Genomic DNA, 15,036 nt, shown 5'->3' with positions numbered 1-15,036 from the left:
TTGTACATTTCTCCACTTGTCAGCTTTTCCTGCCTCACCTCCCGCCTGCTTGTCCTGATCCAAACGCAGCTAGCACAAGCTCTTCAATGAAACGTGAGCACCATATCCTGGTTAATATGCGCTAATTAGAAAATTATTAACTGTTGAAATAAATGTATAGAGAGGAGCTGGAGCTGTTGTTCTGTTCAACTTAAGGTAACAGTGCCATCTGTCTCTGCTGAATCTGTATATAACAGACTTACTCTATTAAATCATTAAATTCACTCAGCATGAAACCACCATTGCCGGATGCTGAGAATGATGTATGCATCGGTAGGTCAGAGACTGCTTTCTCAGGAAGACGACACTCAAAATTATTTCCCAGTTAGTCGAGGCACCTAGCGAGGCCCAGAAACCTGGGGAATCTGGTTTTTGGAGCAATAGCTTGGTTAATCCATTTTATTTTCATGAAGTGGTCCACATTCCTCATGAAGAAATAAGAGGCTAAGTGACTCAAAACAGATTAGCCAAAAAGACCGGAGTCTCTCTCAGAATTCTTGGTATGTGGGTTGGCAGGATTCCTGTCTGCCCTAGGACAGTCTGTCTCTCAAAATCAAGTTCAAAAAGCAAAATCATTTCCATGTAGCTAAAGAACAGAAACTGTACTGATTCCTCTCCTTGTTTCGTTTAAAAAAAAAGAAAAAGGAAAGGAAAGGAAAGGAAGGGAAGGGAAAGGAAAGGAAAGGAAAGGAAAGGAAAGGAAAGGAAAGGAAAGGAAAGGAAAGGAAAGGAAAAAGGAAAGGAAAGGAAAGGAAAGGAGAAATGAAAGGAAAGGAAAGGAAAGGAAAGGAAAGGAAAGGAAAGGAAAGGAAAGGAAAGGAAAGGAAAGGAAAGGAAAGGAAAAGAAAGGAAAGGAAAGGAAAGGAAAGGAAAGGAGAAAGGAAAGGAAAGGAAAGGAAAGGAAAGGAAAGGAGAAAGGAAAGGAAAGGAAAGGAGAAAGGAAAGGAAAGGAAAGGAAAGGAAAGGAAAGGAAAGGAAAGGAAAAGGAAAGGGAAGGGAAAAAAAAGCCTTACATTACACTCTATCAGAAATTTAACATTTGGATTTAGAATAAACAAAAAGAAATGCCTAGTAAATCACCATGTATTTTAAATTACTAATCATGTAACAACTTGACTTCTTAAACATGCTCTAGCACCAAGGAAATTGTTAATCTGAAGAATAGAAAACACTGTAAGAGAAATTTACTTTTCACCTGATTAACTCTCTCGTAAGAATAATTCAAACAGCTCTCAGTTAATTCCTGTTAAGTTTGGTCTTCACTTTTCTTTTTCACTTCTAGTAGAAAAGCTATTTAAAAAAATAAATGTCAAAACATACTATGTTATAGCAGTTCTAAGCAATGTTCACAAAAATAGGTCAAACGTAGTCATCTAGAACTGGACGTGCCCGAACTCTTCAATTCTGTTACTCACTCCAGGCAAATTTCAGTTTGCTGTGAATCTTCCCCTTGGCCAAGTCCCTCTAGACATGTATTTTATTTTATTTAAGATTTTATTTATTTATTTGACAGAGAGAGACACAGCGAGAGAGGGAACACAAGCAGGGGGAGTGGGAGAGGGAGAAGCAGGCCTCCCGCTGAGCAGGGAGCCCGATGTGGGGCTCGATCCCAGGACCCTGGGATCATGACCTGAGCCGAAGGCAGTCGCTTAACGACTGAGCCACCCAGGCGCCCCTAGACATGTATTTTAATAAAATGTAGAAAACATTGAGATCATGTTCTTCCCCTACCCCCATGCCCTCTTTTCCGTGCATTGGGAACTCATGGAACACAAGCTATGTATTAACCAAGTGTGGTAAGAAAGCTATATTCATGATGCTGAGTTCAATTTGCTGCCTTGCACTCTCCATGGTTAATGTTACCAAAAGATGTGAAGTGAGCAAGTGGCAAGGGGAGTGACAAGGGGGCAGGGGAGGAACCATCAAGAACCCTAGAGGGTGCCTGGGTGGCTCAGTTGGTTGGGCGACTGCCTTCGGCTCGGGTCATGATCCTGGAGTCCCGGGATCGAGTACTGCATCGGGCTTCCTGCTCGGCAGGGAGTCTGCTTCTCCCTCTGACCCTCTTCCCTCTCGTGCTTTCTATCTCTCATTCTCTCTCTCTCTCTCAAGTAAATAAATAAAATCTTTAAAAAAAAAAAAAAAAGAACCCTAGATGGCAGATGGTCACAAATATTTATCAGATAGCCACTGGAAAGGTCACAGAATTCTAACCAATCAATCTGGCAGTGACCTGTCATCAGAGCTCAAAGGCTGGGGTAGAACCCCCCTCATCCCTCTAAGGTGACTTCACCTGAGGTTTTCCCTCTGCAGAAAATTGCATTTGCAGAAGAGGGTAGAGTGCTGTGAGAACAGAGGGCATGATGACTGGGCAGACTGATAACCGGAGCTCTTTGGTTTCCTTGCTTATTCTCTCTGAATCACGCTGAGAACAGAGAATATTTTCCCTTCCTCATCTCTCTTTCCCCCATAAAAACACGTGTGTATTTCCACGTATGTTACATGTACAAGTTACCAGAGGTAAGAGATGCTTGAACCTGACTTGAGGAAAACAGGAGGAAAAAAGACACGTCCCCAAATGAGTTTCATTTATATAATGAAAATAAATTTTTACACAATCAACAGAAACACATCAAGTTGGTTTTTTTTTTTGCGAAAAATATTTTTAAATAAATTTTTGTCTTTTTTTTTTTTACAGTCTGATATACATATGTAACAAGGTTTATGGCACTGTAACCAGAATCAAATCAAAAAAAAAAATTAAAGGAAAAAGGTGGGAAGGAAAGTAATTGATTTTTATTGAATTCCTTTCGATCTCCAAGCTGGCAAATTTGCACTATTTGTCTATTATTCGGCTGCCAGCTCTAACTTGTTTGCACACTCAAAACACCGTATTATTGCACAAGAAGCCAGTGAAGGCATATGGTATAATTGTCAGTTCCTCGCTATTTCAAAAAAAAATCTCTTAAACCCAGAGAGGGGGGAAATAATCCCGAGTATGAAACACACAAAATCAACAGTATCTTTTGTCTCTTTAAAGAATGTGAAGGGTTCTTAGACCACTTAAGCTGCCCTGATTTTCTCTTTGCACCAGTGAGTACAACAGGGCTTGGTTTGGTTGGGTTTTTGTTTCCTGTGTGGACGGCCCAGGCAGCTCTCGGGCCTTCGTGATTCAATGTCTTTTCTGTCTCTTACTTTTGGTTCTTTTTAATTTGTGTAAGTTGTAGTATCTTCGGTCTATGAACCTGCACAGACTATTTAATCATAAACTCTACAAATAGCTTAAAAGGAAAAGGGGAAGAAACAAGTTTTATTATATTTTTATTGTTGGCTTAAAAAAATTACTCCTTTAGCCTCCCTGCTTTATCAGTTCGTGGGAAGGAAATCTCAACGGCATCAAAAGATAAATTCTTCTCACACTTGTGAAAAATAAAAAGTTTTTAAACAAGTTTTGTTTCCATTCACAAACTTTACCCCATCTAAAAAAAAAGAAGGAGAAGAAAGAAAGAAAAAGGAAAAAAGAAAGAATCCATCCTTCTTTCTCTTCGTCTCTTAATGGAGACGAGTAATCCTTTCCATCCAGACTTTTGTCAGACGACCGTTTCCACGCCCATCAGCTTTGGTGTAAGAATTCGCGGTGTCACACCGTTGTTCAGGTCTTCCTCAAACTCCAGTAATTGCCCCATGAAGTTAAGGTTTGGGGAAATAATTGGTCGTTTGCCTTTGACAAATTTATAAGCATCAGTCATGGTCATCCGAGTGTGCTTCATCAAGTACGCAATGACGATGGTGGCAGAACGGGACACCCCCGCCTGGCAATGGATGAGAAGCCCTTTCCCACACTGGTGAGCTTCCTCTGGGAAAAGGGAGAAAGCCAAGAGGTGCAGGAAGGAAGAAAGAGATGGAAAAAGAGAGATTAGCTTTTATCCAGACTTGACAATGTTATATTTTGTAGAGAGAGAAAAAAATAAATAAATTCAAATGGCTTTAAAGCTAAGTATAATTTACTAGTTAATTGTGTAGACTTATGGTTGCAACCTCCAGAACTGGCTAAAAGCAATATTAGCATGAATAAGAATTTACATTTCTCCATTTAAAGAGGGGAGTAGGGGAAGGAATCATTCATAGTAACAGTTCACTTCAACTTATTGCAGCCAACACAGTTAACTTCCATGTTAAGCAAGCCACTGATTAAGTAGACCCTTTTGATAAAGGATGTTAATTCCAATCACTAGGTTGTGTGGCTTATCAAAACTAGTGCTGTTAACAATGTCTCTCCCAGCTGTGATAGAGAAAAAACCATTTCTTTCTTTACATTATGGAATTGCTCTGTACAGGAACTGGTATTAAATGGATTAAGGATTTCAGTCTTACTAAACTCTGAGGTTAAAGAAAAAAAACCCAACCAGAAAGTTGCGATGTTCGGCTTCATACCAGAATAACCTATTATTGCAAATGTAGCTAAAGACTTGCAGTTATCAGGCACAAGGCGTCACCTATATCTGAACTGTCCAACCTCCCCACATCTGAGTCTGCTGTTCCAACACAGCGGTGATGACAAAGACGGAGGAATTCTAGTGATGGCGCAGAAATCAGAGCAACTGAAAGAAGCAGTATTTTATAAGTTTTCAGATACATTAGAAGCTCAGGGGAGTGGCTTATGGGCACTGCCTAAATAGATTCTTAATGACACTTCTAGACTAAAAGGCGTCCCATAGAAAGAATCCCTGAAGGAATATCAAGTAGATGAAGAGTACGGCCGGGGAGTAAGGAGGAGTGATCTAACTTAAACCACTTTTTTTTTTTAGTTTATTTATTTATTTAAGTAATCTCTACACCCAATGTAGGGCTCGAACTCACGACCCAGAGATCAAGAGTTGCATGCTCTTCCAACTGAGTCAGTCAGGTGCCCCTAACTTAAACTAGTTCTACTGGCTACCCACCAGTGGATCGAGAAAAGAAACATCATGCAAAATTCCATCTTAAAAATCTATGAATTAAGCTTGTTTCTCATAGATAAAAGTATCTGAAGAAAGAATTTCCCTTTTGCAATTTCTTCTCTTCAGCACACACTATTTACTGACCTCCACACCAAGACTGAGAGGCATGGTGATAGGAAGATGAGCTGCAAAGTGCTAGGTTGGACCACTGGTTCCACTACACACTAGATGAGTAATCAGGTCTGAGTCACTTAACTCCCCAGAGCTTCACCCCTCTGTCTACATAATGGGAGTAATACTCACTAACAAGGCTCAGGGAATATGGGAATATCATCCAATTCAGGAATAAATAAATTGGCATAGTTAAACCCTAAACATACACTCTGCTTAGTTTATATTATTAGACTCTCTGTAAATGTCATTATGGTTACAAAAACTGCTGCTTCCCCTAAAGCTAGACCATACTATTTCAGTTTATCTAATGATATAACAATGAAAATAACATTGTGCCTATGCAGGCTATGATGCTGAATTGTTCTTCAGGTTAAATGCTATTTGTTACTTGTTTTGTTTTCCTTCTAAAAAAATCAGATAAGCCTGAATAACCTGTAAGGAATGCAGGTGCCTTGCTTGAAATCCTGTTGGGACAAGCATGCCTGATGCTACTCATTAAACGGAAAACAATCTCTTAACTTCCCCAAGCTGGGATTAAGTCAGATAAAATTGCAGTCATAACATCATATATCAACCAGAAAGTTCCTCATCTACTTGGTGACAAATGTTTCTTCCTCGGGGCTCAAGGTTTGATTCAAATATCATTAATAAAGAATCTAAGGTGTCTTTGCATCCACAAATGTTGCCATTCCGGAACTAACAGAGCATTGGGAACTTTGCCCCAGCAAAGATAGAAAGGCCCCTATCTCAGAGTCAAGAGCCTTGCATTCTGCTCCCTTCTGACTCTAAAATTCTTACAATCTTGGAGAAGTCACTTTATTTTTCTGAGTTCAGTGACCACCCAGACTTTCCTTCCAGACTGAGTAGTCCATGGTCCTGCACTGAAGGCACAATTAGCAAGGAAAACAGCTGGGTGACATGAGCAGAACTGCCAAGTCTACAGCAAATCCACCAGACTCAAGCCCTTTTTTCTGATAAAGGAGCACCAAACATGAGTGCATTCTTCCTGGGACCTTGGCCAGTAACAATCTGCTACAATATTTAGGAAAAGTACTGATCACCTTTTTGTGGTAATGAAGGTTGTTGTCACTTGAAAAAAAAAATTGAGTGTCTACTAGGTGCCTGGTGTTCCCCCCAAATAATAATTTGAGCCTTAAAACAATTCGAGGCTATAGAAGCAGCAAAAGTTAAAGTTAGGATTAGGGTTAGGCTGGCAGTTACTTCCTTCTGGAGATTAAAGTCTGTTGTTGTTAGATTTTCCCCTCCCTGGGAACTACTCAGGCTACACAACCTGATCTTTCCTACTTTAGCGAGTTTGGAGCAAGTCCTATGAAATCTAGTACCATCTCACTAACGCTCATATTCACACCCTTCTGCTACCCAGTGTTTAAGAACTGAGACAAAGCAAGTAGAAGGGAAAAACAACACAGCCCTCTGCTCCTGTCTCCTCTTCATTGATGTGACTGACATGTAAAGATGTTCACAACAGCACTGTTTTACTGAAAAACATTCTTTAGAAGCAGCCTTTCAGCAAATGCCACCTTTGCCTCAACCTCGTGTAAAGAAGCTATACCAACTGCAGATTAATTTAGCCCAACGTAAGGGAGGCATGGGTGAGTTTGGAGATGGTGTCGTCTTCCCTGTATTTTACCTCTCGCAAGGTCCGACAGACATGGTAGACCAGATAGCCACAGCAGCAGCCGCTCTGGCCTCCATTGCTTTCTTCTTGATTACTTCTTTTGAAATTCTGGGACAAAACATATCCATGCTCTTCCCTAACACCTTTTCATTGAGAACTAGAGGGACATGGATTTCCCCACCAAACGGAATCACTGTTTCTTTACACCCATCCCAGGGTCTCCCATGCATTTGTTCAACGGGCTGTGACTTAGAAGAACACTTTGGCAGCACCAGGTGGCAGAGCCTGAAAACACCTCAGAGCAGCTTTTCTGCAATGCAGGCATAAACTTTAGGCTTGATATCAAAGCAAAAGCCAGAGGGGAAAGGAAGGTGGAAGACCAGAAGTCCCCTTGGGAGATAGTTACCAATGAACTCAAATGCCTCTTCAAAGTATTGCCGCAGGTTCTGCTTGTTACTGTCAGTAGCCGGCAGCCTCTTGTAGTTGAACAGGCCTTTCTCGTAGTGGTAGAGGGGCAGGTGAGTGGTGACATTGATGACGTAGCCGATGTTCAGCCGCTGCATCGTGTCCAGGTCCTGAGCGTCCTGCTCATTGCCAAGGAACAGGAAGGGCAAGATGGGCGTCAGCTCTGCATTCTCGATGTCAGGGGTGGTGGGGATGGACTGAGGTAGCATGCTCGAGGCTGCAGATGCGCCGCCCCCCACCTCTCGGCATTCTTGGAGCTGGAGGGAGTTGTCACAGAGGTTTTCATGGTTCTGCTTAAAACTGCTAAGTCCACCTGGAGCAAACACAGAGAAAGTGACAATGACCATCCCTAGAACTTCAGAGCTGGCAGAAAAGGCCACTATCCCCAGAGACATAAGTGTGCATTCCTGCAGGTGCACGTATTTAAAAATAATATCAGAACAAAAACGCAAGGCCATTTGGGGATCCAGGACAAGCTTCAGAGGATCTCACTGCATGTGGTCCTTTGGCAATGTGGCTCTTTACGCAAACTGTGGCATGTTCCCCTGGAAAGAGTTCATTTGTAGCACCAGGCAATTTTACCAGCAGCAGATTTGATCTGCCTCAAAGAGCCATATGCTCAGTGGCCTACATAGGAACCTTGTACTTTGGGAGCCAAGGAAAGCATGGTCGACCTCCTCGGGCACTGTAGGCATGTCTTGCACTCTTCCATAAGCTGACCTCACCCAGAAAGACAAGTTTGCTCCCAATACACAAGAGCGGCTGTGGACAAGGACCTTGGAAGACCCAGATTACCTTGGCTATAGTCCCAGTAACACAACTTCTTGGCTCTGTGACTTAAGCAAGTTAATTTCTCTCTCTGTGCTTTTGGTTTCCCATCTGTAAGATGAGGGTAATAGCATCTACCTTTTAGTGTGGTTGGAAGTCTAGACTGAATGAATACAGGCAAAGTGTGCAAACCTCCCCATCAACAAGTGCAGCATCATTTTGGGGAATATAGCTTAAGAAAGTGATCTAACCAAAGATACCTAGCTAGATGTACAAAGAGGTTTACTATAGCATTATCTGTTTTACAGAAAAGGCCAAGGACCAAAACAAATTTTAAAAAAAGAAAAGTTATTATATTCATCCAATGGAATATTATGAAGCCATTAAAAGTTATGAAAGGAATATGGAAACAAAGAAAATATTTCTATATTTAATGTTAAATGAAACAAAGCCAATTCAAAAACATTCATCATACATGTGATCAAAAACTAAAGGACCATGCAAAAAAGAGCACTTGTTTAAGGTAGGAAATTTATGGATCACAGTTTATTATTTAAATTTTTCTTTTAATATTTATTAGATGTATCACACACATGCATAAACCCAAAGGATTATCAGGAGGGTCAAATGACACAATGTACATATAAGGGCCAGGAAATCTGAGTTGATACTATTCCCACCAAGTGGGCTCTATTTCTCATATTACCTTAGCCTTCCTTTTGAAAGGAGGGGGAAGTTAGAGACTTCCTATAAGCTGAAAGCCTCCAGAACACAACATTTATGCTCTCTGATAGACGTCCTACAACTGTCCTGATAGTTTTAGGAGATAAGACCGGAAAACACAAAGCGTGGACAGGATACGATTGTGTTGAAATAAAGACAGGAAGTCTATCTGTCCACTAGTTTCTGAACGTAACATAAGCCTTTCCCCATTTCAAGTCTCATCTTTGGCATCTACAGCAGGAAGCTCCAGACTATAACCTAGACCAACTCTCAGGGCTGTGCTCGCCCAGTACACAGCCAGCTAGGCGTGACGACTGAGCAAGTCGTATTTTCATTAAGGTCCAGCGGTGACACAAAGATCATTCAAAGAGGGTAATATTATGGTCACTCACTGCATCCATCAGTAAGTGCAAAACCCTACCTTTGCTTTTTGAAAAGAAAAACAGGAGCTATAAATTCATTTTAATGGATTCTAGAATTAAACTCTGCCTTTACATATCACTAGTTTACTCTGCTATGAAATCATGATTAAAAAGTTTGTCTGGGCCCTAAGAGATTATTTTTAAAGTAGACAGAAGAAATGGAAAACCAGAAAGATTTCAGTAGTCACTACTTTCTAAAAAAAATTGAAATTACCCACCATCACCATTACAAACCCCACGAAAGAGACTTTAAAGAGTTATTTTTAAATCCGCTCAGCTTTGCCTCCATAAAATCCAAGTAAACAATTCACACTGATTTTGTGATGGGACCCTAATTCACTTTTTTTTTTCCCTTAAGAGAAAGGCAGTGGTTACACTTTTTCATATAAGATGAGAGGAAAGAACAACAAAATAAATTCAAAAGAAGTCCCTAAGGGGTTGGGGGGGGGAACTTTTGTCTGTTCTTATTTAGGGTACTCAAGCTGTAATTTGTCTTAAAAGCAGCTAGTTTAAAAAAAAAAAAATGCATGCCAAAAAAAAAAACCCACACACAGAAAAAAGCAGCATACAGCTTTTTAAAATTCTGTCTCTACACCTCCTTTCCCCATGACATCAGCTGGAGGCTCCCCACCTGCCCAGTTGCCATAGCAGTTACACAAAGACATACAATGACATCAGTTGGCATGATATCAGCTCTTTGAGTACAAACAATACAAGAAGAACTACTTTGTTTAAGGCCTTTGGTGCAACTGTGTTCTGGGGAACCAATGATGTAATGCTAACAGGTGGCATGGGCCTTCCATTTGCCTAATGGGGGGAAACAACATGGGGGAGGGGAGAAGGGAATTTGAGACAGACAGACACAGAATGTTCTGAATCCCAGGGGGTGCTCATGTGCAAAACCACATGTACATTGTATGTTTAAGCCATGCCGGAACTCTGCTCATAGAATATTTGGAGATGGAGAGGATAAAAAAGGAAATATTATAACTCAAATACATGAGTTGGACAGGGAAATTCTCCTTGAAGGGCATGAAGAAACAGTCTCCTGTTCACTTGCCGGTCAGCTGACCAGCGTAGGCATCAGTTCTCACTAAGGGTCATGCAAATCCACCCACAGCAGCCACGCAATTCTCCCGGGATGGAGCTTCAAACAAAATCAACCAGTCGAATCTCACAATGGTGGTTTTTTAGAGCGATGTCTGCAGGGAAGATGGTTTTCTTCTCTTAGGGGATTGGAATTAGAAGCTGGGGAAGGAGGGGTGGGCACACTAAGGCTAATATGGTTTTCTCTTCCAACCACCTTCCCCCCGCCCTAACCCACTAGCGGCTAAACCGTCTGATCACTTAATGAGGAGCTTTGATTATGTCCTGTTCCTTATTACTACGTAAGAGCCTTCTAACAGGATAACTAACAAGTGAGGTAGAGACAAAGTAGCTGGTGATTAAGAACCCATGTTAGAGGCAGACAGACCCAGGCTGCAATGCTGATTCTGCCCCATAAGAGCTGTGAGTCCTGGTGCAAATCATCGTCCTTCACTAAGCTTCGGTTTACTGATCTGTAAAGTGGGCATAATGTCACCTACGCATAGAGTTGTGGTATGGACAGCCTGTGTAAACATGCTGATATATAACCAGGCATTTGATAAACAATGTCTTCTTACCCTGCTATCAGCACTTGCCCTCATCGCCCTTTGATCCGTCCACACTGCAGTCCGTGAGAACCCTAAGTGCCATGCAGTGGTTCTCAGGCCAGATGGCTTGGCTTTGAGTCCCAGCCCTGGCGACACCAGGTACCAGACCCTGAGTAAAATTTCTTAGCTCCTGGTTCCTCAGTTTCCCCAGATATAAAACAGGGACAATAATCGTACCTACCTCACACTCCCATTTTGAGGATTAGACTGGTTAGTAAAAATAAAGTATTTTGAAACAACATCTATCCATGGTAAGCACTTTTTTTGTTTTCATTACTTCAGAAAGCTGCTATTTGAAAGATCTAAAAAAAAATTTCTTTTGCTTAATATAAAGACTCTAAATGATCAGTAAGCTAATATTCCAGAGTTTTTACTTTTTATTTTATTTTATTATGTTAATCACCACACATTAGTTTTAATATTTTATTTAAAAAGAGCTAGGGACCAATGTACCTGAGCAGTTTTAACACTTAAATAATATATTTTTATCCTAAAGAAAGCTGCAGCTCCCTATCCTTCCCTAAACAATAGATCTGATTTCATTTGTTTGCCCTCGCTTCCCCAGTAAAAACTGCATATTTTTTGAATTCCTGTGTGGTTGTTTTTTGTTGTTGTTGTTGTTTTGGTTTTGGGGGGGGTTTGTTTGTTTGTTTTTTCCAGAAGAGGAGTATGTTTTAAATAAAATGGCTCTTGACCCATCCCTCCCCCCTGTCCTTGTCACCACCAGGCTGAGCCATCTTCTTACGCACACGATTGCTTGCAGTCACAGTGCAAATATTTTCAAGGCATGAGCAACATTGCTGGGGGCAAACATTTCCAACCTTATCTCAAAACTGTGTTCTCTGACAAAATTAGCATGGTCAGCACTTTGATTCTGAATGGGAACAACAAGGAAGATTCCACCCCTAAAGAAAAACATGTAGAAATGTAAGTCCCAGTTTCTTCCAACAGTACGGCGACAGACCCACTGAAGCAATGGAGTCTAGTTTTAGTGGGAAACTCTCTGTAGATCGGTTTCAGCTCCTGCTTGGCGGTTTTGCAGTCCCAGAAACAGCAGAGCCTTCTGTAATGTGATTCAGAAGCAGCTCTTTGGGTGGCAAAGGAAAGAACCATGTCCAAATATGGAATCTATAAGCCAGAGATTTTCATATTCTGAAGATGGACAGCACTGTCGCACACACGTTTTTTGGTTTCATGCGAAGCTGGAAAGTGAGCACTCTCCAGAAATGTCAGGAAAACTCTCACTGAAGGCCAGCAAATGGAATGAACCCCCAAAGAGAGGTACAGGGAATGAAAATGCAACTCTTCTCTACCAACTTGCTGTGAGCATACCGAACACCCCCTTTTGTTGTCTACTTTCTCTTAGTGGGTGACTAGACTTTTATTTTTTTAATTTTTTTTAAAAAGATTTATTTATTTATTTTAGAGAAAGAGAGAGAGTGCGAGCAAGGGGAGGGACAGAGAGAGAAAGAGAGAGAGAATCTCCAGCAGACTCCGCGCTGAGCACGGAGCCCGACGTGGGGCTCAATCTCACAACCCTGAGATCATGACCTCAGCTGAAATCAAGAGTTAGACGCTCAACCAACTGGGTAAGCCTGGGTGAACAGTCTTTTAAAGTAAAACAGTACTGGGGCGCCTGGGTGGCTCAGTTGTTAAGCATCTGCCTTCGGCTCAGGTCATGATCCCAGAGTCCTGGGATCGAGCCCCACATCGGGCTCCCTGCTCAGCAGGGAGTCTGCTTCTCCCTCTCCCGCTCCCGACCCTGCTTGTGTTCCCTCTCTTGCTGTGTCTCTCTCTGTCAAATAAATAAATAAAATCTTTTAAAACATTTTTAAAATGATAAAAAAATAAAGTAAAACCGTACTTTGATGATAGTGGCTAAGAACACAGACTCTGGAGTCACAGATGGCTTGGTTTTAAAATCCTGGCTGCCATCACTAACTAGATGTGCTACCTTGGGCAAATTATTTAATATCCCTGCCCCTCTGTTTCCACATCCACATTATGTAGTTAACCCTGGTGTCTATTTCCTAGGCCTCTTAACATGGATAAAATGCTACATGAATTGATATTATTACTACCAAGGGGAGAGATACTGGTGTAAAATGGGCCCTAGAGGATCCTATTTTGTGGGTCCCCCGTGGAAACTGCAGTGCATCAAAGCAGACTCTCAAGATTCTATATACGTAAGGATTCTTGTGGAAGAAACAAAGCCTGGATAAACTGGAGGGGACGCCATGATTCCTGTGCTGCAATGCTCAAAGACGGGGTCATGGTGACATCATACTTTTCAAGGCAGAAAATCACCCGCCTTCACAGGAGAAATATTTGGGATAGCAGCTAAATCCATACAGGATACTGTTCCTGCTTGCTTTACATGGAATTGCCTTTATAGCCCACAGAATATATTTTATAGTAGGAATGATTTCAAGTCCAGGGCCAGGTGGTATCCCCTAAACTGTGTTACGATCCTGTCCCCAGGCAACGTGTGGGGCGGCTATATTAAAGAGAGAGGATGAGTCAAGTGAAAGCGCTGTGTCAGTAGCTATAGGAAGAAACAAAGGGATTAGGAAACACTTTTATTACCCAAGGAAGAGAGAGATTTGAGAGGCTGGGTCCAGCAGTTCGGTCAGTGGGATCATGAGTCAGTGATGAGTCTCCCTGTGATCCCTACAGTCATGTCATTTCATCGTTTACATGTGAAATGTCCAACGTGTGAAAAGACATAAGCAAAGAGGTGTCATTAAGCTTAATCTTAACAACATCAGGATCTTGAATCCAACCAAGCACGTACTGATGATTTGGGCAAATAGTGTTAATGTTCCAGGGAGATATATCTATGTTGCCTCGTGGGTTTTTTGTTGTTGTTGTTTTTAAATTCTCTGGTCTCTTTGATAGGAGATAACAAGTTATCTACAGATATATTAAAGCCAACTCTAGAAGGCAGTCTATGATATATAAGGCAGCAGGGGGAAAGCTTTGCCTTGATTCAGAATAGTGGCTCAGCCACAAGCCAGCAGTGTGGCCTTCTGAAAGTTACTGGGTGTTTCTGGACTACTTTTCCTTAAGTATAAAATGGGAATACGACTACTCAGGTCTCTTGTAATGATTCAGTGAAACTACTGGTAAAATATCCATCCTGGTATCTTTCAGAAGGTATTCAAACCCCATAGCTATTTGGATAAGAATTGTCCGTGGGTCCACAAAGATAAGGAGTACCCTGGGTGGTCAGGTGCCGGAGGATGACCATGCTCTGGCGCGGTAAGAGTTGGGGGTTGAGCTTGAAGGAAGGTACAGTTGGTTCAGAGACATGAAGAAAAGAACATCTGCTAGCACCAGTCCCAAGCAAGGGAAAGAGTGCCAAAGCAGAGGCCACAGGGCACACTGCCTACAGCCCTGCTCTTGTAAAGGTCATATTCAGTGCTGTTGGGTCCCAGCTTAGACTCCACCAATGCAAGAGGAAATGGCACACAGAATGGGGGCTAGGTCTGGTGGCTGATGGTCTCCCCTGGAAACTTCCTTATATTTAGTTATTCATGTTCTAAGATTTCAATAGAGGGAAGATACATAGGGTGATCAACTACACATAAATGCATTCCTGGCAAATTTTCTGGAGATACGTATACACACACACACACACACACACACACACACATACACACACACACACAACACATATATTTCTAGAAATTTTAGAAATAGAAATATAGAAAAATTGTGTGTGTGTGTGTGTGTGTGTGTGTGTGTGTGTGTGTGTGTGTAACTTTTCTATACTTATAATTCCCCAATTAGTTGAGATGTTCAAAATTTTGCTCGGGGTCACTGTATAAAATCTTAGTTTAAGCATCTGTAATATGAACACATGCAACGTCGCTTCACAGCTAAAACTGCACTTTCAATATTTCCTCATTTTTTTGTATTTTTCTTCCTATGTATATCTAAATTAAAAGCTTTAATAGAACTTTGGTTCTTGGAGAGCAGGAATAGTCTTATTTAAATCCCTCAGTACACAGGGCTTTGCCAAATGTCACAGGAAGACAGGTGGTTTGTTGATATGTTTGATACGAACAACTGCAGGGAAGAGATATTGAGATAGATGATCAATCCCTTTTTGGAAATAATTTACAAACATTAAAAGATAAAGTAAAAGGATCTCTCCAGTGCCTACTTTACCT

At 41.4% G+C, this 15,036-nt stretch overlaps 1 protein-coding gene across 1 annotated transcript in view; it reads right to left on the bottom strand.

Annotated features, from left to right (window-relative positions):
* Positions 1 to 2,624: 2,624 nt before the first annotated feature.
* Positions 2,625 to 15,036, bottom strand: part of DUSP10 (dual specificity phosphatase 10) — a 39,376-nt gene continuing 26,964 nt past the window's right edge. Inside the window, exons 3-4 of the mRNA XM_027613715.2 lie at positions 7,196 to 7,567; positions 2,625 to 3,892 (exon numbers count right to left, since the gene is read on the bottom strand). Coding sequence (XP_027469516.1) covers positions 3,627 to 3,892; positions 7,196 to 7,567 — 638 coding nt within the window. The 3' untranslated portion in view covers positions 2,625 to 3,626. The remainder of the gene's footprint in view (positions 3,893 to 7,195; positions 7,568 to 15,036) is intronic.

This window comes from Zalophus californianus, chromosome 10 (assembly GCF_009762305.2).
Source record: "Zalophus californianus isolate mZalCal1 chromosome 10, mZalCal1.pri.v2, whole genome shotgun sequence".
Taxonomy (NCBI): domain Eukaryota; kingdom Metazoa; phylum Chordata; class Mammalia; order Carnivora; family Otariidae; genus Zalophus; species Zalophus californianus.
This window is presented reverse-complemented; position numbering and strand designations above follow the sequence as displayed.